The sequence below is a fragment of the Dipodomys ordii genome, unplaced genomic scaffold, assembly GCF_000151885.1.
Source record: "Dipodomys ordii isolate 6190 unplaced genomic scaffold, Dord_2.0 Scaffold35, whole genome shotgun sequence".
Taxonomy (NCBI): Eukaryota; Metazoa; Chordata; class Mammalia; order Rodentia; family Heteromyidae; genus Dipodomys; species Dipodomys ordii.
The window spans coordinates 4,808,311-4,827,573 of record NW_012267251.1 but is presented as its reverse complement, the minus strand read 5'-3'; the positions used below and the strand labels follow the sequence as shown (position 1 = coordinate 4,827,573).

At 42.1% G+C, this 19,263-nt stretch overlaps 1 protein-coding gene across 1 annotated transcript in view; it reads right to left on the bottom strand.

Annotated features, from left to right (window-relative positions):
• LOC105986399 (complement factor H-like) overlaps positions 1–13,587 on the bottom strand; it is a 35,539-nt gene extending 21,952 nt beyond the window's left edge. Inside the window, exons 1-8 of the mRNA XM_013017293.1 lie at positions 13,477–13,587; positions 13,210–13,420; positions 12,352–12,457; positions 9,718–9,794; positions 7,920–8,111; positions 5,284–5,454; positions 3,370–3,543; positions 890–1,091 (exon numbers count right to left, since the gene is read on the bottom strand). Coding sequence (XP_012872747.1) covers positions 890–1,091; positions 3,370–3,543; positions 5,284–5,454; positions 7,920–8,111; positions 9,718–9,794; positions 12,352–12,457; positions 13,210–13,420; positions 13,477–13,587 — 1,244 coding nt within the window. The remainder of the gene's footprint in view (positions 1–889; positions 1,092–3,369; positions 3,544–5,283; positions 5,455–7,919; positions 8,112–9,717; positions 9,795–12,351; positions 12,458–13,209; positions 13,421–13,476) is intronic.
• Between the last annotated feature and the right edge of the window lie 5,676 nt (positions 13,588–19,263).

The window sequence follows — 19,263 nt, the reverse complement described above, 5'->3', positions numbered from 1 at the left end:
ACACACACACACACAGAAGAAGAAGAAGAAGAAGAAGAAGAAGAAGAAGAAGAAGAAGAAGAAGAAGAAGAAGAAGAAGAAGAAGAAGAAGAAGAGGAGGAGGAGGAGGAGAAAAGGGAGAAAAGAAAAACTAAAAGTGCTGCCAAATATTTGTTTTCAAATACTTCTTCTTTCTTTTTTTTGGGGGGGGGTGGGAGGGTCGGTCATGGGACCTGAACTCAGGGCCTGGGCACTGTCCCTCAGCTCTTCAGCTCAAGGCGAGCGCTCTACCACTTGAGCCACAGCGCCACTTCCTCCAAATACAATTTCTTTATCTCTAGCTCCTATTGATTAAAACATATGTCAGTGATAAAAGGAGTATTCTTGTGAAGCTTTTTCTTTATTTTTCACAGGATAGTCATGAAAGTATTCTTCCTTATGAAAGACAAAAATGGATTCTTTTTCTCCCACTGCTCTTTCTTTCCCTTCCCTGTTTTAAAGACAGGGTCTTGTTAGGTGGTCTGGCCTGCTTGCAAACTCACCCTGTCTCAATGTCCTCATTACGAGCATGTACCACCATGCCTGGCCTGTGCAACTGAATTAAGTCCTGCATACTGTTTGGTGTATTTTCCAATACTGGATGAGACTTGAATTCAGGGCCTCTCATCCTCTCTTGGCATTGTCCTCCAGAATGGAGCTCTACTGCTTGAGTCACATTTTTACTTCTAGCTTTTTGGTGGTTAATTGGAGAAAAAAAGTCTCATGGACTTTTCCTGAATCTCAGCTCTCAGCCTTCTGAGTAATTAGGATTATGGGTGTGAGCCATGGATGCCTAGTTAGACTTCTTTTAAATACATATGCATCCTCTCTGCTCTCCCTGAAAGGATTACATGATTGTAGAGGTGTTTACATACTGAGGCATGGCACTTCTGGTGTCCATCCTTCTGCTGTGCAAGAAATAGAATTCCAGTAGGAGTGTGATGGTGACGCCACAAAACCTCTGTCACAGAAGTAATTGAAAGATGATCCTATGGGCACTGGAAAGTATGGTTTATACCGCTCTTTGTCATATAGATTGCCATGATTTATTTTTGGAAAGTCACAAGGTTTCACTTGCAATAGAAAACAAGAAAGAAAAACTCAGTAGATCGACCAGATCATATCCTAGACGAATCCTTTCATCCATGAGTTATTTCCTATCATCGACACAATTACACACAGAGCATGGAAGTTTCTAGGCCAAGGGAAGTTAGTTTGCTAATGAAGTTGAAATGATATATGCAGGTCACCATGCAAAGGTCCTGTGAACACTTGTTAATTCCACATGTTTAAAATTATGATGCTGTGTAATTCTAGATTTAATTGGAAAATGACTTTTTTGTTGTTGTTGTTGTTGATTGTTGGGCCTGAACCCTGGGCCTGGGCGCTGTCCCTCAGCTCTTCAGCTCAAGGCGAGCGCTCTACCACTTGAGTCACAGCGCCACTTTCAGATTTTTCTGCTTACGTGATGTTGCGGAATTGAACCTAGGGCCTCATGCATGCAAGGCAAGCACTCTACCACTGAGCCACCTTCCAAGCCCAGAAAAAAATGACGTATTTTTAATGCTATAAAATATCTTTAAAAGTTGAGGCATCAGATAATTTCCTGAGTGATTCTGAGTCTATATTGAAACCCAATATTGTGTGTTGCATTCTGCACACATAATATTTTCTTCAACTGTGCTCTTTTCACGAGATTATTTAGAAATGCTTTGTATTTTTTATGCCAGAATAGCATTCCTTTGTTCTTATGCAGAATAATTCTATCTAGAAACATTATGGAATGTGTTTACACAATTTCTCCTTTCCCTCCATACATGTACACAATTATATGAAAGATTTTTAGAAGTGGAGGCATCCATTTTCTTTCTAGTTTGATTCCAGATTCTTTTTTCAAGAGTTTGTACACCCTTGTGATGTGGATTGCGCGTTTGGAATTCATGTTGATCTCAATGTCTTTGTTTAACAAACACTAGAGACTGAGTCTTCTCTGTCTACTTTCTTGTATCTTATTTCCTTTAACAGATACTTCCCCACTGTCTCATTTAGTTATTTACTCACTTGTTTAAGTATTCATGTATTTTTGTGGGTATGTATGACTGGGTACACCTTTACTAACTCGTCATACCCCCAACCCTTTAGCCATTGTTTTGTGTTGAGATGAGACTTAGCTCAACTCAAACTTGTGATCCTTCTGCTTCAGCCTCCTGAGTAGCTGGGAGTGCAGGTGCATTGTGGGCATGCCCTAAACTACATATTTTAGGCATTTGGGGACAGAGACAGAAAGCTGAGTAACTAAAGGCCATTGAACAATCCATTGTAGCATTAAGTTTTTCCTTTATTATAGAGCCAATGTAAGTAGGGGACGTGTTTATGATGTTCTGGTGGATAAAGAGGAATTCAATCATGGAGACAGATGGAAACAACAAAGGGCTGGGATGGATGCCTCACAGAAATGCGATCATCCTGATTCAAGTGTAAGAGGTTCAAGAACTTTGAAAGCCCATAGTTTTTGCCTCCCTCCTAACAGAATTTACTTTCCCTCCTTTCCTGCGTATACATTCAGTGTGGGTTGTAGGTTGGGAAGATGTTTCACTTCTAAAGAACAGACATGGTGGAAGGAATGGCTCTGAGCAGCAGCTCTGAAGAAGTGAGCCTTCGTGAAATAGCCCAGGGGGAGGCCTCCACCGAGACCTCTGTGAGGAGCCATGTTGGAAACGGATCTCACAGCCCAGCCGAGACTTCAGCCCACAACAGCCTATGTCAGCATCCTGGGCGGAGCTCCAAGCAAGCATTCCATCTCACCAGGCCTCACCCAAGCCATCCCCCAATGCCTGGCCTAGAGAAGCTGTGAGCTAACAAGGACTGTGTACAGAGAATATATATAGGGTCTTGTTTTGGGGAGAAATGTGTAAGTAGCACAATGAATAATATGTTAAGTATAAACCTAAAAGTATTACCTAGGAGGGATGGTGGCATGGTCAGTGGTATTGTTCTTGCCTTGTCTGGGAAGCCCTGAGTTCAAATCCCCAGCACCACAGAGCATGGAGTGGCCATCTTCCTCCCCAGTGCTTCCAATTCAGATATTGGGAGCATTTTCTTAATTGGAGAAACGGATGTTTATGGACACACATTTCATTTGGAGTGACCAGCAATGGAAAGCAGGCTCATGCGGTCTTGTTACTGCTTACTGTCAGCTATTCCGCAAAGCAAGGAACGCTGCCCCCCCCCTTCTCTACTTCACATACACAGCATCAGAGAGTTCGTTTTTATTTTATTACATCTCTGCTTCTGTACACTTGAAAGGAAGCAGACTCAGAGGAAAAGTATTCCAGAACCAGTGGAACTTACAGATGCACCGGGGTGCGGGCACCCACCCGGTGCTGGTGCATTTCACCACGTTTGCCCGGGTGGAGGGGTAAAATCCATCGTTGCATTGGTATCTGACTTCATCTTCAGTTCTGTGTTTAATCCTGTGAGGTGAGTAGACGCCATTTGGAATGTAAGGAGGCTTGCACGTCGTTTCTGCAAAAGAAAGCTACGTGAATGAGGTAGAAGTGGCCGCCCATGAAACTTGATTACGTATATCACGACGGAAGACATGACCGTCATTGATCGGTCCTCAGCACTGCACGAAACGACAGGAAAATGAGTGAAAGGAGTTTTATATGCTTCAAGATGGATCCCTTAAGCCACTACTAGAGCTCGAACTCAGGGCCTTGTGCTCTTGCTCATATTTCTTGCTTACTGTGGTATTCTACCACTTGGAGCCACACCTCCAGTCTAACGTTTTGTTGGTTAATTGGAGATTTAGAAAGTCTAGGCATGGACTGCTTTAGAACCACAGTCCTTTGGATCTCAGTCTCTTGAGTAGCCAGGACTCTAGGTGTGAGCCTCTGTTGCCCAGAGAAGCCAAGCAACTTCGTTGAACACACTTAGCCACTCTGAGTGCAAATGACCTGCCGGAGACTGCCCTTTAGGAATCTAGTGGGCAAGGCTCTGGTAATTCACTTAAGATGACTCTGTTTCTTTTGGCAGCGGAAGATTTGAACTCTTGGCCTTGTGCTAGCTCTGCTTGCTCCCTTGGCGCCTCTCTACCACTTCAGCCAGGCCTCCGGCTTGACCTCTAACGTGAACATGGAAGACAACTGAACTAGCGCCTCCTTGATGATCTTACTCATGTTTTGTTTTATTATCGACTGTTCTGCTTCTTATAAATTTAGATATAGTGGTGAATTTGAATTATACACAGGCCAAGAAACTAAGGTCTATATATTTGCAGTACAAGAAAACAAGGTGCATTTGCAAAATATTAGCTGAAGTACAGAAAGAAGAGTGCTTTTGTCAACATGAAACTCTATTAATATACTCCAGTTAATGCAAATATCATATTAACATAGTATGTGTTATTGTATTGACATTATTTTACACTATTACCTGCATATAACATTATATTAACATATTAGCATATTATAGGTTAAACTATATTACTCTAATTAATATAAAGTATATTTCATTAAACTTTAACCCATTGGAAAGAGATTGAATGCCTATTGAAACCAGTCTTGATTATCATTATTATTATTATTGCTATCCTTCTTCTAGCATGATTTCTGAAATTCTTTGTGTATAACTTCTAGGTCAGAATAGTGTGAGAGTTCCCCTGTTAAAATGAGGCGGCTGCGCAGCACACAGTGTTCCTGTGGGGCAGAGAGTCCAGCTGGAACCTGGAACTCGCTCCCAGCTCTGCCGGCTCCCATGGCGAGGACACCAGCACAGTCCGGCTGTGTTCTGCAGTGGCTGCTGACTGGTCATCGGTAGCAGCCTGATAGCGAAAACCTCCACTTCCTTCCCCGCAATACGGGTTTTCTCACCTCACCGGAATACAATTTCTTTTTAAAGCTTTCTTCTCGGGTCAGTGTTTGGAGAATTATCGAGTCGGGGGCATTCGGAAACCCGTGACAGGGCTGCCTCTGTCCCCCAGAGATGTGGCGAGTGAAAAATTCATCCCAGATGGTCTCAAAAGGAACCTTGCACGCTGGAGATGCTGGGCTACACTGTTGTGTGTTTTTTTAAAAAAAATAATAGTGAGTCCCTACACAATTATGGCCCTCTAGTTCTGACAATAATAAATTGCTGAATTAAAAGGATTATATTAATGGAGATAATTGGGGAGGGGTGTGTAGCTCAGTGCTAGAGCTCTGGCTCTGGCTGCTAACCCAGGACACACACACACACACAGAGCGCAGGACTGTGGTGACGTACCTTCACAGGAGGGCTGTGGATTCCAGCCGGATGCCGTGCACACAGCATCTCCTCTTTCCGTGTAATCAAACCCGGGGTGACATTTATACTGAAATCGTTCATTCTCCTTAAAAATTCTCCCCGTGGACAGAGGGTATCCATTTTGAATTTCTGGCAACGTGCAGGATATTTCTAAATGCAAGGGATTCATTCTGAAGTGTTTATTAGGAATTAAGAAGCTTGTGGGTAAATCATATTTACATAAAGTCAGAAACGGTGTTTCCACTCAGGTGAATCAGCTGACCAGGTGAAAAGAGGTTTGGACTTGACTGTCTGATGGATGATTTATCTGTGGTTCTGAACTTTCACTTTGGAAAGAAGTTAAAATTCTCATTAAAGTTGTTTCTAATTTTATTTTGCTTAATGGCAAATCAGTCCTCCTAAAATAAATTGGCAGCCGGTTAGTCATCAGATGTGTGTATGAGATTAAATGCAGAGCAGTGTGCTGGGATTTACAGTTTCATCCAATCACCTTCAACAAAGGTGACTCATGCCTGGAACCTTAGCCGTTTTGTAGGCTGAGATCTAAGGATGGCAGTTAGAAACTAGCCCAGGTAGAAAGGCTCTTATTTCTGATGAACCACCAAAAAAGCTAGAATTGGAGGTGTTGATTAGTGGTAGAGCGCTGTGGTAGAATAAAAATAGTTAAGGCCCTGGGTTCAGTACTAGTGAAAGAAAGAAAGAAAAAAGGAAAGAAAGAAAAGGAGGGAAGGAAGGAAGGAAGAAAGTAAAGTTGTTTTTTGTTTGTGTCTTCAGCGCCCCAACCCAATAAAACAAGCTGGCCATCAGCTTTGGCAGGACTTCTTTCTAATGTTTTTTTTTTTTTCTCCCTAGGGTTATAACAATGATAACTCCCTTTCCTCCCAAATTATCTTCTCTTTTTCTCATCCATTCTCCTAGTGTATAACTTAGAGAACTTCCAAGGGGCCATCTCTTGCCCTGCTTGAAATCCTGAATTGATTCCCAAATCAGACAGAAGCAGAGCCCAGTGCATAAGCCTGGTGCATTCAGCCCTTCAGGGCAGAAGCTATCTGGTCCTCAGTCCTACTCTGACAGGTCACTGGCCAGGGATCAGGGGCAGCAGACCAGCCCCAGGGAGCCGTGTACTCTGCAAGCTACAGCCATGCCTATCCTCCCCATGAGTTCTTACCCCTTCCCTTGTCCTCTTCACTTAAAATCCATCTCCCCTTCTTCCCGAGGACTTGCCTGAAGCAGCAGCAATTCCAGGAGAATCCCACGGATTACAGAAAGCTAGCTGCAGAGTTGCAAATGCCTCCATAAATGGCTGAAGTCTACAAAATTTGCTACACTGAATAAAATGCTAGCCTATTCTTAATGAGAGAACTCTGTATTTTTAGTGTCAGACTGAGAGATGTCAACAAATGAACAGGACAGAAATGTCTACTCAAATTAACAGAACATAACATAACCTGCTAGACTAACTAGTTGCCCACAATGTTTGGTACAAAAGCCCAATGTATCCATCAATCATGATGGGTAAGTCAGCAATAGCAGAACCAAAAACATTCATTAAAGAAATCTTGACCTGGAGTTTAATATAGAGATTTCCAGAAAGACAGAAAATTATTTAGTGGACTCATTTATGTTAAACTTATAGCATGAAACAAAACTAAATGATTCACTTCCTAGAGATGTTCAAAAATATAATATCATCCTGCCTAATCAATCACTGTCAAAATCATGGAGATGAATATATTCTGGGGTCAATATTACAACGTGTCAGAGAAATTCTGAAATTCATCTGACAGGAGCCAACTTCAGTGTACTTATAGTGAGAATATATTGTGTAATGACCTAGGTTGGAACCTATTTATATTTTGGCCAGTAGTGGGCCTCGAACTCAGGGACTCATAGTTGCTTAGTTTGCTTGCTGGGTTGTAGCAATACCACTTTAGCCATGCCTCCAGCCTAGCTTTTTGCTGGTTATTTTGGAGATAGAATCTTATCTTGCTGATTTTCTGCCCATGCTGGCCTTGAACTATGATACTCGAGCTCTTAGCTTCTTGAGGAGTTAGGATTATGTGTGAGCTACTGGCATCTGACTTCAGGTTTGATTTTCACTGGACCCCTTATGGTCATAGTAATTCAGGGAAAATGATTCAACTGCATAACACGGTTTGTTCAATTGTAAAGTAGAAGTGATAAGAGAACATTAATCATATATTTATTCATGTGTGTGTGTGTGTGTGTGTACACGTGTTGCTCTCCTAGGGCTTGAATTCAGGGCCCAGGTACTGCCCCTGAGTTTTTGTGCTCAGGGCTAGCACTCTACCACTTGTGCCACCCAGGCTGGCTTTGAACTGTGATCCTCAGATCTCAGCCTCCTGAGAGGCTAGGATTGCAGGCGCGAGCCACTGATGCCCAGCTATCTACCTATTCTCCAGATAAAATAAGATGACCTTTGCAAAAACAAAAAAACAAAAAACCTCCCAAAAGTCTTGAATTTAAAAGAGTACGTATTTCACAAACACTTAGAATTCGTTGTGCTCTTTCGAGTTGACACTTGCTTTGAAACATCTATTATCCTAAGAAAAGCTAAACATGCGCGCCATGAGCCCTGAGCAGCCGAATCTCACCCACACAGGCCGGCTTCTCGCTGCTCCAGCGGCCGTCCTCCGCGCAGTGGACCTCCTTGGGACCCTCTCTTCTGAAGCCCGCGTTGCATTCAAACTGGATCACTTGTCCAAAATAGTACTCCTGGTCCACCTCCATCCCACTGGTGATAATCCTCCCGTTCTTGGGCTCTGTGAGCGGCAAACACTTCACAGCTGCAAAGAAACACAGTGCTTTCTCACGGCACTTAAAGAACATGGGCATCAGCCAGGGTAGGCTGTAAGAGATTCTGCTTCTAAATGACTCAGCAACCCCAAAATAAAATGTCCCTCTGATTCTTTTGTATGGGATGGCCCAAGAAAGTTAGTCCTTAGGATGTTAGGTTATGTTTTTGTGATGTCTCCCAGAATTTAGAAATAAGAATCTTGGGATAATAAAGTACAAACTTTCCACGTGTGCTTCAGAAAAAGATGACACTGTATCATAATATCTGTAAAAGGAAATTTTATGATACATAGTTTAATAGAGGAATTATCTATAGTTTACTTTTCATCTCATTCAAAAATAATTTGAGGGCTTCTTTTTTTGGGGGGGGTCTGGTCATGGAGCCTGAACTCTGGGCCTGGGCACTGTCCCTCAGCTCTTCAGCTCAAGGCTAGCACTCTACCACTTGAGCCACAGCGCCACTTCCGGCTTTTTTCTTTCTGCTTATGTGGTGCTGAGGAATTGAACCCAGGGCCACAGGCATGCAAGGCAAGTGCTCTACCACTGAGCCAACTTCCCAGCCCGAGGGCTTCTTTTGATTTTAGTTAAAAAAAATTTTGTTTTTGCACAGCTAGGGTGTTCAAACTTTATTGTACTATAGAATTACCCTGGATGTCTGTTAAAATTGGAATTCTAGAGCTGTTTCTCTGCACAACTGCCTCCCAAACATTGATTGAATGGATTTTTTTTTTTTTAGTAGCCCAAAGTCTCAGTTTTCTAAAGAAACAAGCAGAGGTGAGTTTGATGGAGCTATTGCCTCAATCATCTTCCTCTTATTTCCACAGATGAAGAATCTTTGGATAATCAAGTAGATAGTTGCACACCTTTCTCTCTGTGTCTCTCTCTGTCTCTGTCTCTCCCACTTTCTCCCCCGCACCATCAAAGTAAGACCTGTTATTCAAATTGGTGTTTGAAACCTAGGAAGCGGAACCTACATGTTCTCGTTCTGTCTCTTCTCTCCACAGTAATTCTCTCTAGTAATTCCTGACCTTTTCCTCAGTAGAAAGATAACCACAGGAGACGCTTCCTCACCGACAGCTGGCGGTCAGTTCAGGAGAGACATTTAAGTCATGTTCTGTGTTCCAGTTGAGGCTCCTGTATTTGGGTGTCCCTGCGTGGGCTGTCCTTCATTACCGAAGCAGAAAGTCTGATCCGCTTTAGGCAAGTGATGCCATGTGTGTATTTCCAGTGCTGAGAAGCCAGAAGCTTTCCTCATACCAACTAAGGGTTTTCTGAATGCATCAGGATATATTGGTGCCAGGTAGATTATGGGATTTAGGGGAATGAGGAGGGTGATGGGGAATGAACCTCGTCCCTTAGACTTAAAGCACTCTACTACCGAGCTACCTTTTCAGCACCCATATTGGGTATATTAAGACACAAAATAATGCAGTGATAAAGTGACCAAGTTCTCCGTTCTCTACTAGAAATCATAAAAATAGTTTGAATGAGAAATATTTAATCACAGGCCTCAAGGATATTTTAATGTGAACCATTAAAAAAAATCTTAGGTAATTCGGGTGTTTCAAGATCATTGTGAATGGGTTTTATACTTACTTTCACATGTAGGAACATCATTGGACCATCCGTCTGCTTCACAGTCACGGAAATTAGTTTCACCTATCAACTGATACCTGGAAACCCAAGTAGCAAAATGGTCAGATACTATTGTGCAGCGGTGTTTCTGTGCGGTCCTAGACTCAATGCCATTCTGAGTATTATGTAGGAGCTCCACTCCATGGAAAGATAATAACGAATGTATGTTTTCCTACTTTTATCTTTCTTCATTCATTTCTCTTCCCCCTTGCCTCCATCCTTTCCTGCTTTTTACCCTCCCTCCATTCCTCTCTTCCTTTTACCCATCATTCGTTCATTCATTCGTTCCTTCCTTTCTTCCCTCCTTCCTTCCTTCCTTCCTTCCTTGCTTCCTTCCCTCCTCCCTCCTTCCCTCCTCCCTCCTTCCCTCCTCCCTCCTTCCCTCCTGCCTTCCTTCCTTCATTCTTTCCTTCCTTCCCTCCTTCCTTCCTTCCCTCCTTCCTTCCTTCTTTCCTTCCTTCCTTGCTTCCTTCCTTGCTTCCTTCCCTCCTCCCTCCTTCCCTCCTGCCTTCCTTCCTTCATTCTTTCCTTCCTTCCTTCCTTCCTTAATTTCTTCTTTACTCTTTGTCCTCTTTTTCCTTTTCCTTCTCTTTTCTTTCTTCTTTCTTTAAAAGGCTACAAGGCCACTAAATATCTCCACATGGATATTCATCCCCTTCATCTACAAATAAGGATTCTTCTGCTCATCACACAAGTGAAACAAACTTTCTCCCTCACAACATGCTTTATCTTCCTTGGATTGTTCTTCTTTCTTAAAAAAAAAAGTATATTTTCTCCGTTTTAAGTGAAGCATTTTCTCCATGCCTCGTGCAGAGGAAATGAAACCACAGGTTACCCAGGCAGTTCCTGAGCTCCCCTGTGAAGCCAAATACACCCTTTCCAACAGAGAGAGATTCTCAGAGTCAACATCCCCTCATTCCACAGCTGGATGAAAGATTCACCTTTCTTCAGAGAGGCAAAAACCTCCCCTCAGCCAAGCTTCCAAATACCATTCACTAGGTCTGATCCTGGACGATCTGAGGACTTTTGTTTTTGTTGATAATTGTCAGTGATTTCTCTAGTAGAGTTCAATTGAGGTGGAAGCTGATTGTTGAGACAGGTTCATAGTGGGGTGTATCAGCATTCGCCCCTAATTTATACACGATGAAGGGCATTAAAGGAGAATTGGGTCAGAGGAAGGTAGGCAGCTGATTTTGTCGCTAAGTTTTAGATATGAATTCCTGACACTGGCAGAATTAAAGACAGAAGTATATGTATTTTGTTTTTGCCAGGACAGAGGTGAAACCTGAAAGTTAGCAGACTCTCTTGGAAGGAGAGATTTTTTTTCTGATTAATATTATGCAGAATGAATTAAGTCCCCCCTCCTTTTTTTCTTTTTCTTCTTATTCTTTTTTCTGGTCAGTCAATGGGGCTTGAACTCAGGACCGAGGTGCTGTCCCTGAGCTCCTTTTGTTCAGGCTAGGGTTCTACCACTTTGAGCCATAATGCCACTTCCAAGAAGAGAGATTTCACAGATGAAGAATGGAGTGAATTAGGCCCAACGGGAATCAATCTATTTGGATGTGTGTAATGAGGTCAGCAGTAATGCAAGTTGGACTTTTGAAAGTTGGACTTTTTTAACAAATGCATGTTTAAAAAATTCTCCCTTGGATAGTGAGCAATGAGAGGCTAGATTCATAAGCATGAGTCTTCATAAAGTGTTTATCCATATCCCAGGATCTTGTCTAAAGACTTTGCGTGTGGCTGTATTGATTCTGCCACCATCCCAATGGTACACGTCATAAGCTTCTGCTTTTGTAACACAGGGAATGGAAATGAAGCACTACGTCAAGAAATACAGGTAGATGTTGAGCGTTGGAGTTTGGGAATGGGGGCTCACTCTACAACCTCAGCTCTCGGCTATTGTATTTTAATGTCTTAATGTCTCAAGTCAAGATGTAGTCAGGGGAAGAATTATAAGCCTCCACTTGCAATCTCTTGATCCTAGCTACCTTGGTGTAGTGTAAAATCAGAACGACCTTATCCTGGCTTTACCCTATATAACTTTGCCTCCAGAATGATAATGACTTGTGGTCTGGAGAAGAATACTGAGGCAGTCCAGTCGGGAGATCAGCCTCGAAGCCCCCATGGCTGGTCGGGATGCAGGAGCGAGCAATTGTGGGAGGAAAGCATTTTGGTCTACCTCGTCACTTACCCACCAGGCCCCTGCCATCACTGGACTCACAGGTAAGGTGCATGCGCCCTTCACTCTACGAGGGGTCTCCGAGGTAGGTGTCCTTGTATTATAATTTCCACCAGCCGTGCGGAATTCCTGTGCTCTTTACCTCGCAGAGTGTGGTAAAGCCTTTCGTCGGAATGCTGAGCTAGGCGAATACTGACCAGGGGAACTAAACTCATTTTAATTTCTCAATGTGAAGGAGGCAAAATGGCATCCAAGTGAGACCCTCCAGGCCACTGCTGAATTCTTCATGCTTCATGTGTGCTGGGCTGTTGTTTTTAAGTAGAACTAGGGGAACACATCACGTCACCTTAAAATACAGATCAGTAGAGCTGTTTACAGCTTGGAGTCCAAACCTTCTCACGCTGCGTACATACCCTTCGTCACAGGTGTAAACCACCCTGGCACCGAATTCAAACTCGCTTCCCACGGTGAGCTGGAAGGAGCCAAAGGGCATGTCCCCCGGATGTCCGCAGGGTCTCTCTAAGGTGGAGAAACAAGCACACCACATGCAAGAGGGTGACACAGAGCTGGGGACAGGGATGTTCCAACTACATCACAGGATGGCGGTGGGACAAGGACACTGCAAATGGCAACACTGTCCTCCTCCTGCTGAAAAGATCCACGCGTTACAATCAAACGCTGTATAGGATTGCCCCGCACCAATGTCTCAACACCTGTCATCTTAGCTACTCTGGAGGCTGGCCTCTGGAGATCATGGTTCAAAACCAGCCAGGGCAGGGAAGTCTCAGGTCCAAAGAACAAGCAAAAAGCTGAACGTGGAGGTGTGGCTCAAGGGTCTTGAGTGAAAGAGCTAAGTGAGCACAAGACTCGGAGTCCAGCCTTCATACTGGCACCGAGATAGAAAGATAGATATGTAAATACACTTTATAAATAAATAGGAAAATGCATTTGTAGAACGAGCGCTCTCTTTACAAATACTGATGTGACTGGAGGGAGAAAGGGTGGCTGCAGGCAGGCATGGAGGTCAGAATCGCGACGTGCAGAATGAGTCAAGCCACCCGAGGGCAGGGAGGGGACGGGAGAGCTGCGGCCACGAGAAGGCAGGGGTGTGAGTGAGAGGGTAACCGCCCAATAGCAGCGGTGAGATCCCAGTGACCATGCTGTGTTTTGTACGGCTGGTGTCACTCAGCCCGGAGGGTGTCCTGCTGAATACTTAGCATTCTCATAAGGAGCGGTTTCATGGTGTTTAGAAAGGAGCAATGAGCACTTACTCCGACAGACCCGGTTTGGGTTCACAGACACCCATTCTCCACTCCTGCACACCATCTGGATCGTGCCCAGAGTCCGGTACCCCGGCCGGCATTTGTAGACGGCCTGCTTGCCCTCCGGGTAGGTTTGCTCAGGCCAGGAACCCGACAGGACCTCTGTGGTTTTTTTGGGAGGAGGTCCTTGGCAATCTATGAATAAGGAAAATAAAACAAACTAAGCTTGGAATCGCTGCTGGGATGTGTGGCGTGCTTCGATGAACGTCAGTCGACAGGATGGTGCAGCTCCAGGTCCATTCGGGTCGCGTTATCAAGATGTCTGTGGGCTGGAGGAACCTCAGGAACAATGTGAAGAAGGTAATGCCATCCAGATTCGACATTCATGTGCTACCCGAAAGCCACACCATAAACGTGTGACTAGATACATGACGACTCGAGTCAGGTGCATGCCACGGGAAATTTGATGCACTTGAAGAAAGCTGGATGTAAAAAGAAAATGTCCAACTGAAGTACAGGAAGAATATAGAAACCACGTGAAACATGGGTGAAGGGGCCGCTTTGGAACAAAATGCCGGCCCTGCCTACACACACACACACACACACACACACACACACACACACACACACACACACACACACACACACACGAGGACCAGAGCAGAAGGGATTATCTACAAACTTGACATCAAATCTGTTGTCACACTGGTTCTGGACTCTACAGCCTCAAGAACTAAAAACTACACGAAAAAAAAAAAAAAACCAACAAAAAAAACAATGGTCCATGGTTAGCCAGGTACCAAGCTGATGGCATGTTGTCCCAACTCAAATGGGCTCAGACAGCTTGTGTGAATGCTGAGGTTATAGAAGCAGAACAGAGATAAACATTCCAAGATTAAATACTAAAAGCTAGCCAACTCCAAAAAGATCAGGAGAGGGGATTTAATTGAACGTCAGATTTTTAAGTCACACCGATGAATTTTATTCCACAGATTCGGATCACATGGTCGCATGCCGCCTGGCAGTGTGAGGTCCTGAGTTCAAGCCCCAGTACCAGCACTCAAGCAAGCAGATGGTTTTCAAAGGAAATCCACAGAACAACGTTAAAACAACTTACAGTTGATGTCTAGTGAGATAATGGAATAGGAGTATCCATGCACAAACTGTCGCAGTAAAGTAGACGTTATTATAATACCACTAAGCAAAGAAGAACTCAGTGTATAAAGCACGGGCAGGGATTACAAGAAAAATCGCTTTGCAGTGACAAAAGTTCTTCTAGTAAGAAGTGTGTGACGATTTTCAATGTGGAGCAACTCGTCAATGAGGTCACAGATCTATGAGAGACTTTAGCATTCCTCACATGGGAATTGATGGGAAAAAGAAGAAAAATTTATAAGGACATAAAAATTTGAAAGGTCATAGAATAATTGACCTGATTTATACACAAAGGATATTGTACCCAACAATATTGTAGGAATACATACAATATGTTAAAAATAAATTATATTAGGTGATCACATACATCCTGATAAATCTCAAAATACCCACCTCAATGCAACAAGAGAAAGAACTAGTAAATAACTGGAAGCTATAGTGGATTTGTGACTTAGTAAATCTCCTTTAGTGGAGGAAATGAAGGAATCACAGTGGGAATTAGGAAATATTCTGAAATGAACAATATGAAAATCTAGTAAAACTCCAGAAGACCAGGCACAGATTGAATAACATGACAGAGTTCCCCCACAAGCTCCACTGGGTTAAATGAGCAAATAATAAAAACAGCAAAAGCAAATGAAAAAGTCCATAACAGACCAAGTACCAATGAAGCTGATCACTAGGTTCTATTGACAACTTAAGTAGAATGGTTGTGATTCTAGGAAGATTAATTAAGAGAGAAACAGAGAAGGAACAAAGGACTATGGTGAGAGTAAAAAGGAACAACCTAAGACATTTTGGGAACAGTGAAAAGATTTTAGCAGGATGCCATACTTTAGAAAATATGGATAAAATAAATTTCTTTTAAAAAAAGCTTAGCAAAATTGACACAAAAAGTCTTTAAAACCACAGGAGTCCTAGAGTCAGAGAGATGAGATTTGGCCTCTGTAGAAAGAGTTGGTTTCTGCAAAGTATTGAAGAAAAATAACCTTGCTATTAAGACCTTACAAGACAAGTAAAAATATAAATATATAAATAAACGAGAGGAAATGCCCGAGAGCCACACACTTGTGAAAATTTCCTCAGACTGCAAAAAGAAAATTAAAATGATAAGCCAGGAGCCAGTGGCTCACACCTGTCATCCTAGCTACTCAGGAGGCTGAGATCTGAGGATCACGGTTCAAAGACAGCCTGGGCAAGTCCCCACGAGACTCTTATCTCCAATAACCACCAGAAAACCTGAATTGGCGCTGGGGCTCAAAGTGGTAGAGCGCTAGCCGTGAGCAAAAAAACTCAGAGACAGCTCCCAGGCCTTCAGTTCAAGCCTCCCTACTGACCAAAAGAACAACAACAACTTACAATGTAAAAATGGCATTTGCAAAAATTAAAGTTTAAAACTATCTCAGGATCTGGAAAGAAAGTGCCGCATTCAGAAGTGTTTGTGGGGAAAAATGGAACTTTTTCATGAGAAAAGTGTTGTTGAAAATACGCACTGTTGTCCCAATCAGGACTGTTTTAACAGAAATCCTGACATCTGGTGGGTCAAAAATAACAAGATATTTTTCATATTCATGGAAGTTATGAAGCATGAGACAGGAGTTTGCTCAAGTATGGTGTACCTTGTTAGTAAAAGGCAGTCTTTCCTTGTATGCTGAAATGGGGGGAAGAGGGCAGAAAGGGAGGGAGAGAAAGAGAGAGGGACAGACAGACAGACACAGAGAGACAGAGACAGAGAGAGACAGAAACAGAGAGAGACAGAGACAGACAGAGACAGAGACAGAGACAGGGACAGAGATCCAGGCAGACAAACACAATACCGAGATAGAACCAGAGAATGGAGTTTTGGTTTTTCCTTTATAAGTGTAGCAATCGCATCCTGGAGACTCTCCCTCAAAAAACCATCCAAACCTAATTACTTCCCAGAGACCCATGTTAAGGTTTTAGCATATTAGTTCGGAGAGGAAACAGTAGAATATCTATTGTTCAGCGATCTTATTCCTACAAGTGTATCTTAGAAGAATGCATGCATAATGAATTAGATTTCACAGGTGGTAACCATCTTGTTAATAACCATACAATAAAGTAATCCTGATATCTATCAATAGTTAAATAAATAAACATTTATGTTGCAAGTATGCAATGGAGTATTGCACCATTGCCATACTATGAATAGAAAATAACAAGTAAAAATTTACATAAAATATTATAGGACTATTACATCAATATAAAATGTGGGAACAGACATTGGCTATAATAAGATGTCTATATAGGATGTGAAGCTATTAGAGAAAAGCAAAACACAAAACATGTGTTATGAAAATACCAAGATAAGGGCTGGGAAGGTGGCTCAGTGGTAGAGCGCTTGCCTAGCATGCATGAGGCCCTGGGTTTGATTCCTTAGTGCCACATAAAAAGTAAAAGCTGGAAGTGGTGCTGTGGCTCAAATGGTAGAGTGCTAACCTTGAGCAAAAGAAGCTCAGGGACAGTGTCTAGGCCCGAGGTCAAGCCCCACGACTGGCAAAAAAAAGAAAGATAATATATTCTCCTAGGAGAAACTTAGAGGTTCTAATCTAAAAGAGATCAGGAAGTGTTTCCTCGGATTCTGGAAACATTATTGTTCTTGCCATAAATAATTGCAGCTATTTGTAAGACAGTATGCACTTGTAATAAGGCCTGCTTATATTTTATCCAAGTGTATGTTTGGTATTTTATAATAAAATATAAGAGTGCATATGTAGTATTACTCTTATTTTACAAAAGATTAATTAAGCACATGGTGCAGAAAAAAAAGACAGAAAATTGATCAGCTCATGCCTACTGATTTTAATAGCTAATATTTTAATACTGCCTACTCATTAATTAATATGTAGCAATCTTGATTTAGGATGATTGCATTTGCAAATTCAACACATCTGTGTTTTAAATGGCAGACTCCATACTTTTTAAAATAATTTAGCAAGTCTGAAGTTGTTTTCCTTGCTGTTTGCTCAGCGTTTTGTGGGTGGAAGTGCTCTATGGGCACTCTGCCACCTGAGCCAAGCCTACAGCCCACTTATTTGGTTTTATAATAACAGTATCATATTCTTCTATTCTAGAATTTCTGTTTAAAAGGCAAGGCAGAGGAAATCAACAAAGCCAGATCCTTTGGTGGAACATATCCATGTGAACACATTTTGCATTTCATCAACGTCCACAGGTAGCCATATTTTATGAAGGGAGAAAATTGTTGCACTGGTCTGCCATGTGTACTGAGTTTTTGCTGTAAAGATTTCACGAAGTTTGAGCACATTGGTGTTAAGGAAACTGGGTAATGCAGGTCGACCAGCTTGTTTTATGAACTAAACTTTTCTCCACTAGGTGGTGCTAGTATCCTAGCACAAAACAAACCTCCCCCCCACCAATCACTGCCATCATCCAAAGCCTGATGTTTTTGTTTTTGTTTAAAATTGCATGCTCATGTTTTTGCATGGAAAATTACCCTTTAATTGCAGATTGAAATGTGGTATTCCTCCCCACCCCCGCCCCTTTCAACACTGAGATCTCTTCATGGTGTTCTGGTTACTGGAAAAATAAATTAAATTCCAAATGATAGATTCCAGCACCATGAGTAGAAAATTATTTTCCACGATGATAACATTTTGATAAATTTGGTTCCTTTCCTTTTTTGATCTAATGCAACAAAAGAACAATGCCGATTTTCCTATCAACGTAGTTAATTAAAATGATTTTAAAAAATTACAGCAATCCTCTACTCAAACTGGGAATTCATTCTCAGAGTTCAGCCCTCTGGCTTCCGAGGGGTGTATGATTCTTTGCTAGTCATAATCACGTTTCCAAATAACATCCGTATACTCTCAGTATACTCTAATTCTTGCTTTTGTGAATTTAATTACTTTAAGAAAGCAAAGGATATAACTAAATCAGAGCCACCTCTGATTTTCATAGTTGGTAGAACAATTTTTTATTACATGCCTGTGTAATAAAATTCCACACCCTTTTGTCTAGTTTTGTACGAATCACTAATTCATCGAGGACTATTGACCTGTGACAGAGCAAAAATGCTGGGATTGAACTGTCACAGAATTGAGCTGTAACAATCATCAGCTGTAACAAACAACTGTTTGCGCTCAGTGTAAACGCATGGGGTGCTAATTAGTCATTAATAAGTTATTTGGGCTGCAGTATCAAACTGTCGCACGTACGCACATCAACCTGACGTATGTGAATTAAAATGGCAGTCCTGAGCAGAGCATGGCTGAGGCTCAGCAAACAGGAAGCAGAGCAAGGCTTTTTACAAAGCACAAAGTGTTTTGGAAAGTATGATTGTTCCTAAAACTTAACAACAAAAAAAGAAACAGCAAAAGCCTCCTGTTTCCAGTTCTAAGTTAATGAGTGCACACACTCTCTCATGTGGAGATATTTACTGGGATTTAGCAGTGACTGTTGCATTCTATGTGTTTGCAATCATTTAAGTGCCAATTAGTTTTGTTTATAGAATACTACATGGTGAACTTTTATTCCCTGGCCTTTGTTTGCCAATTTCAAATTATTTTTGCTTGAGGAATAAGAACTGTGAATGGAGCTAACAGCAGACGAGAATCTTCTGTGTTAGCTTGAGGGAGATGGTTTTATAATCTCAGCTGAAGTCAAAAACAAATGTAGTTGGAAATTTTTAAATCACAATTATTTCTATTTTCTAAATCTTAAGGGTCTGTTATTGACATACATACACACAGAGTTAATTATGTTGAATATCTATGTATTTCGAAATTTTTGTGTGTATGCTGGTCTTGGGGCTTGAACTTAGGGCCTGGGCCCCTGGTCCTGGAGCTTTTTTTATGCTCTGGGCGAGCGCTTTACAGATATGCATGAACCACAGCTCCACTTCTGGTTTTCTGGTGGTTCGTT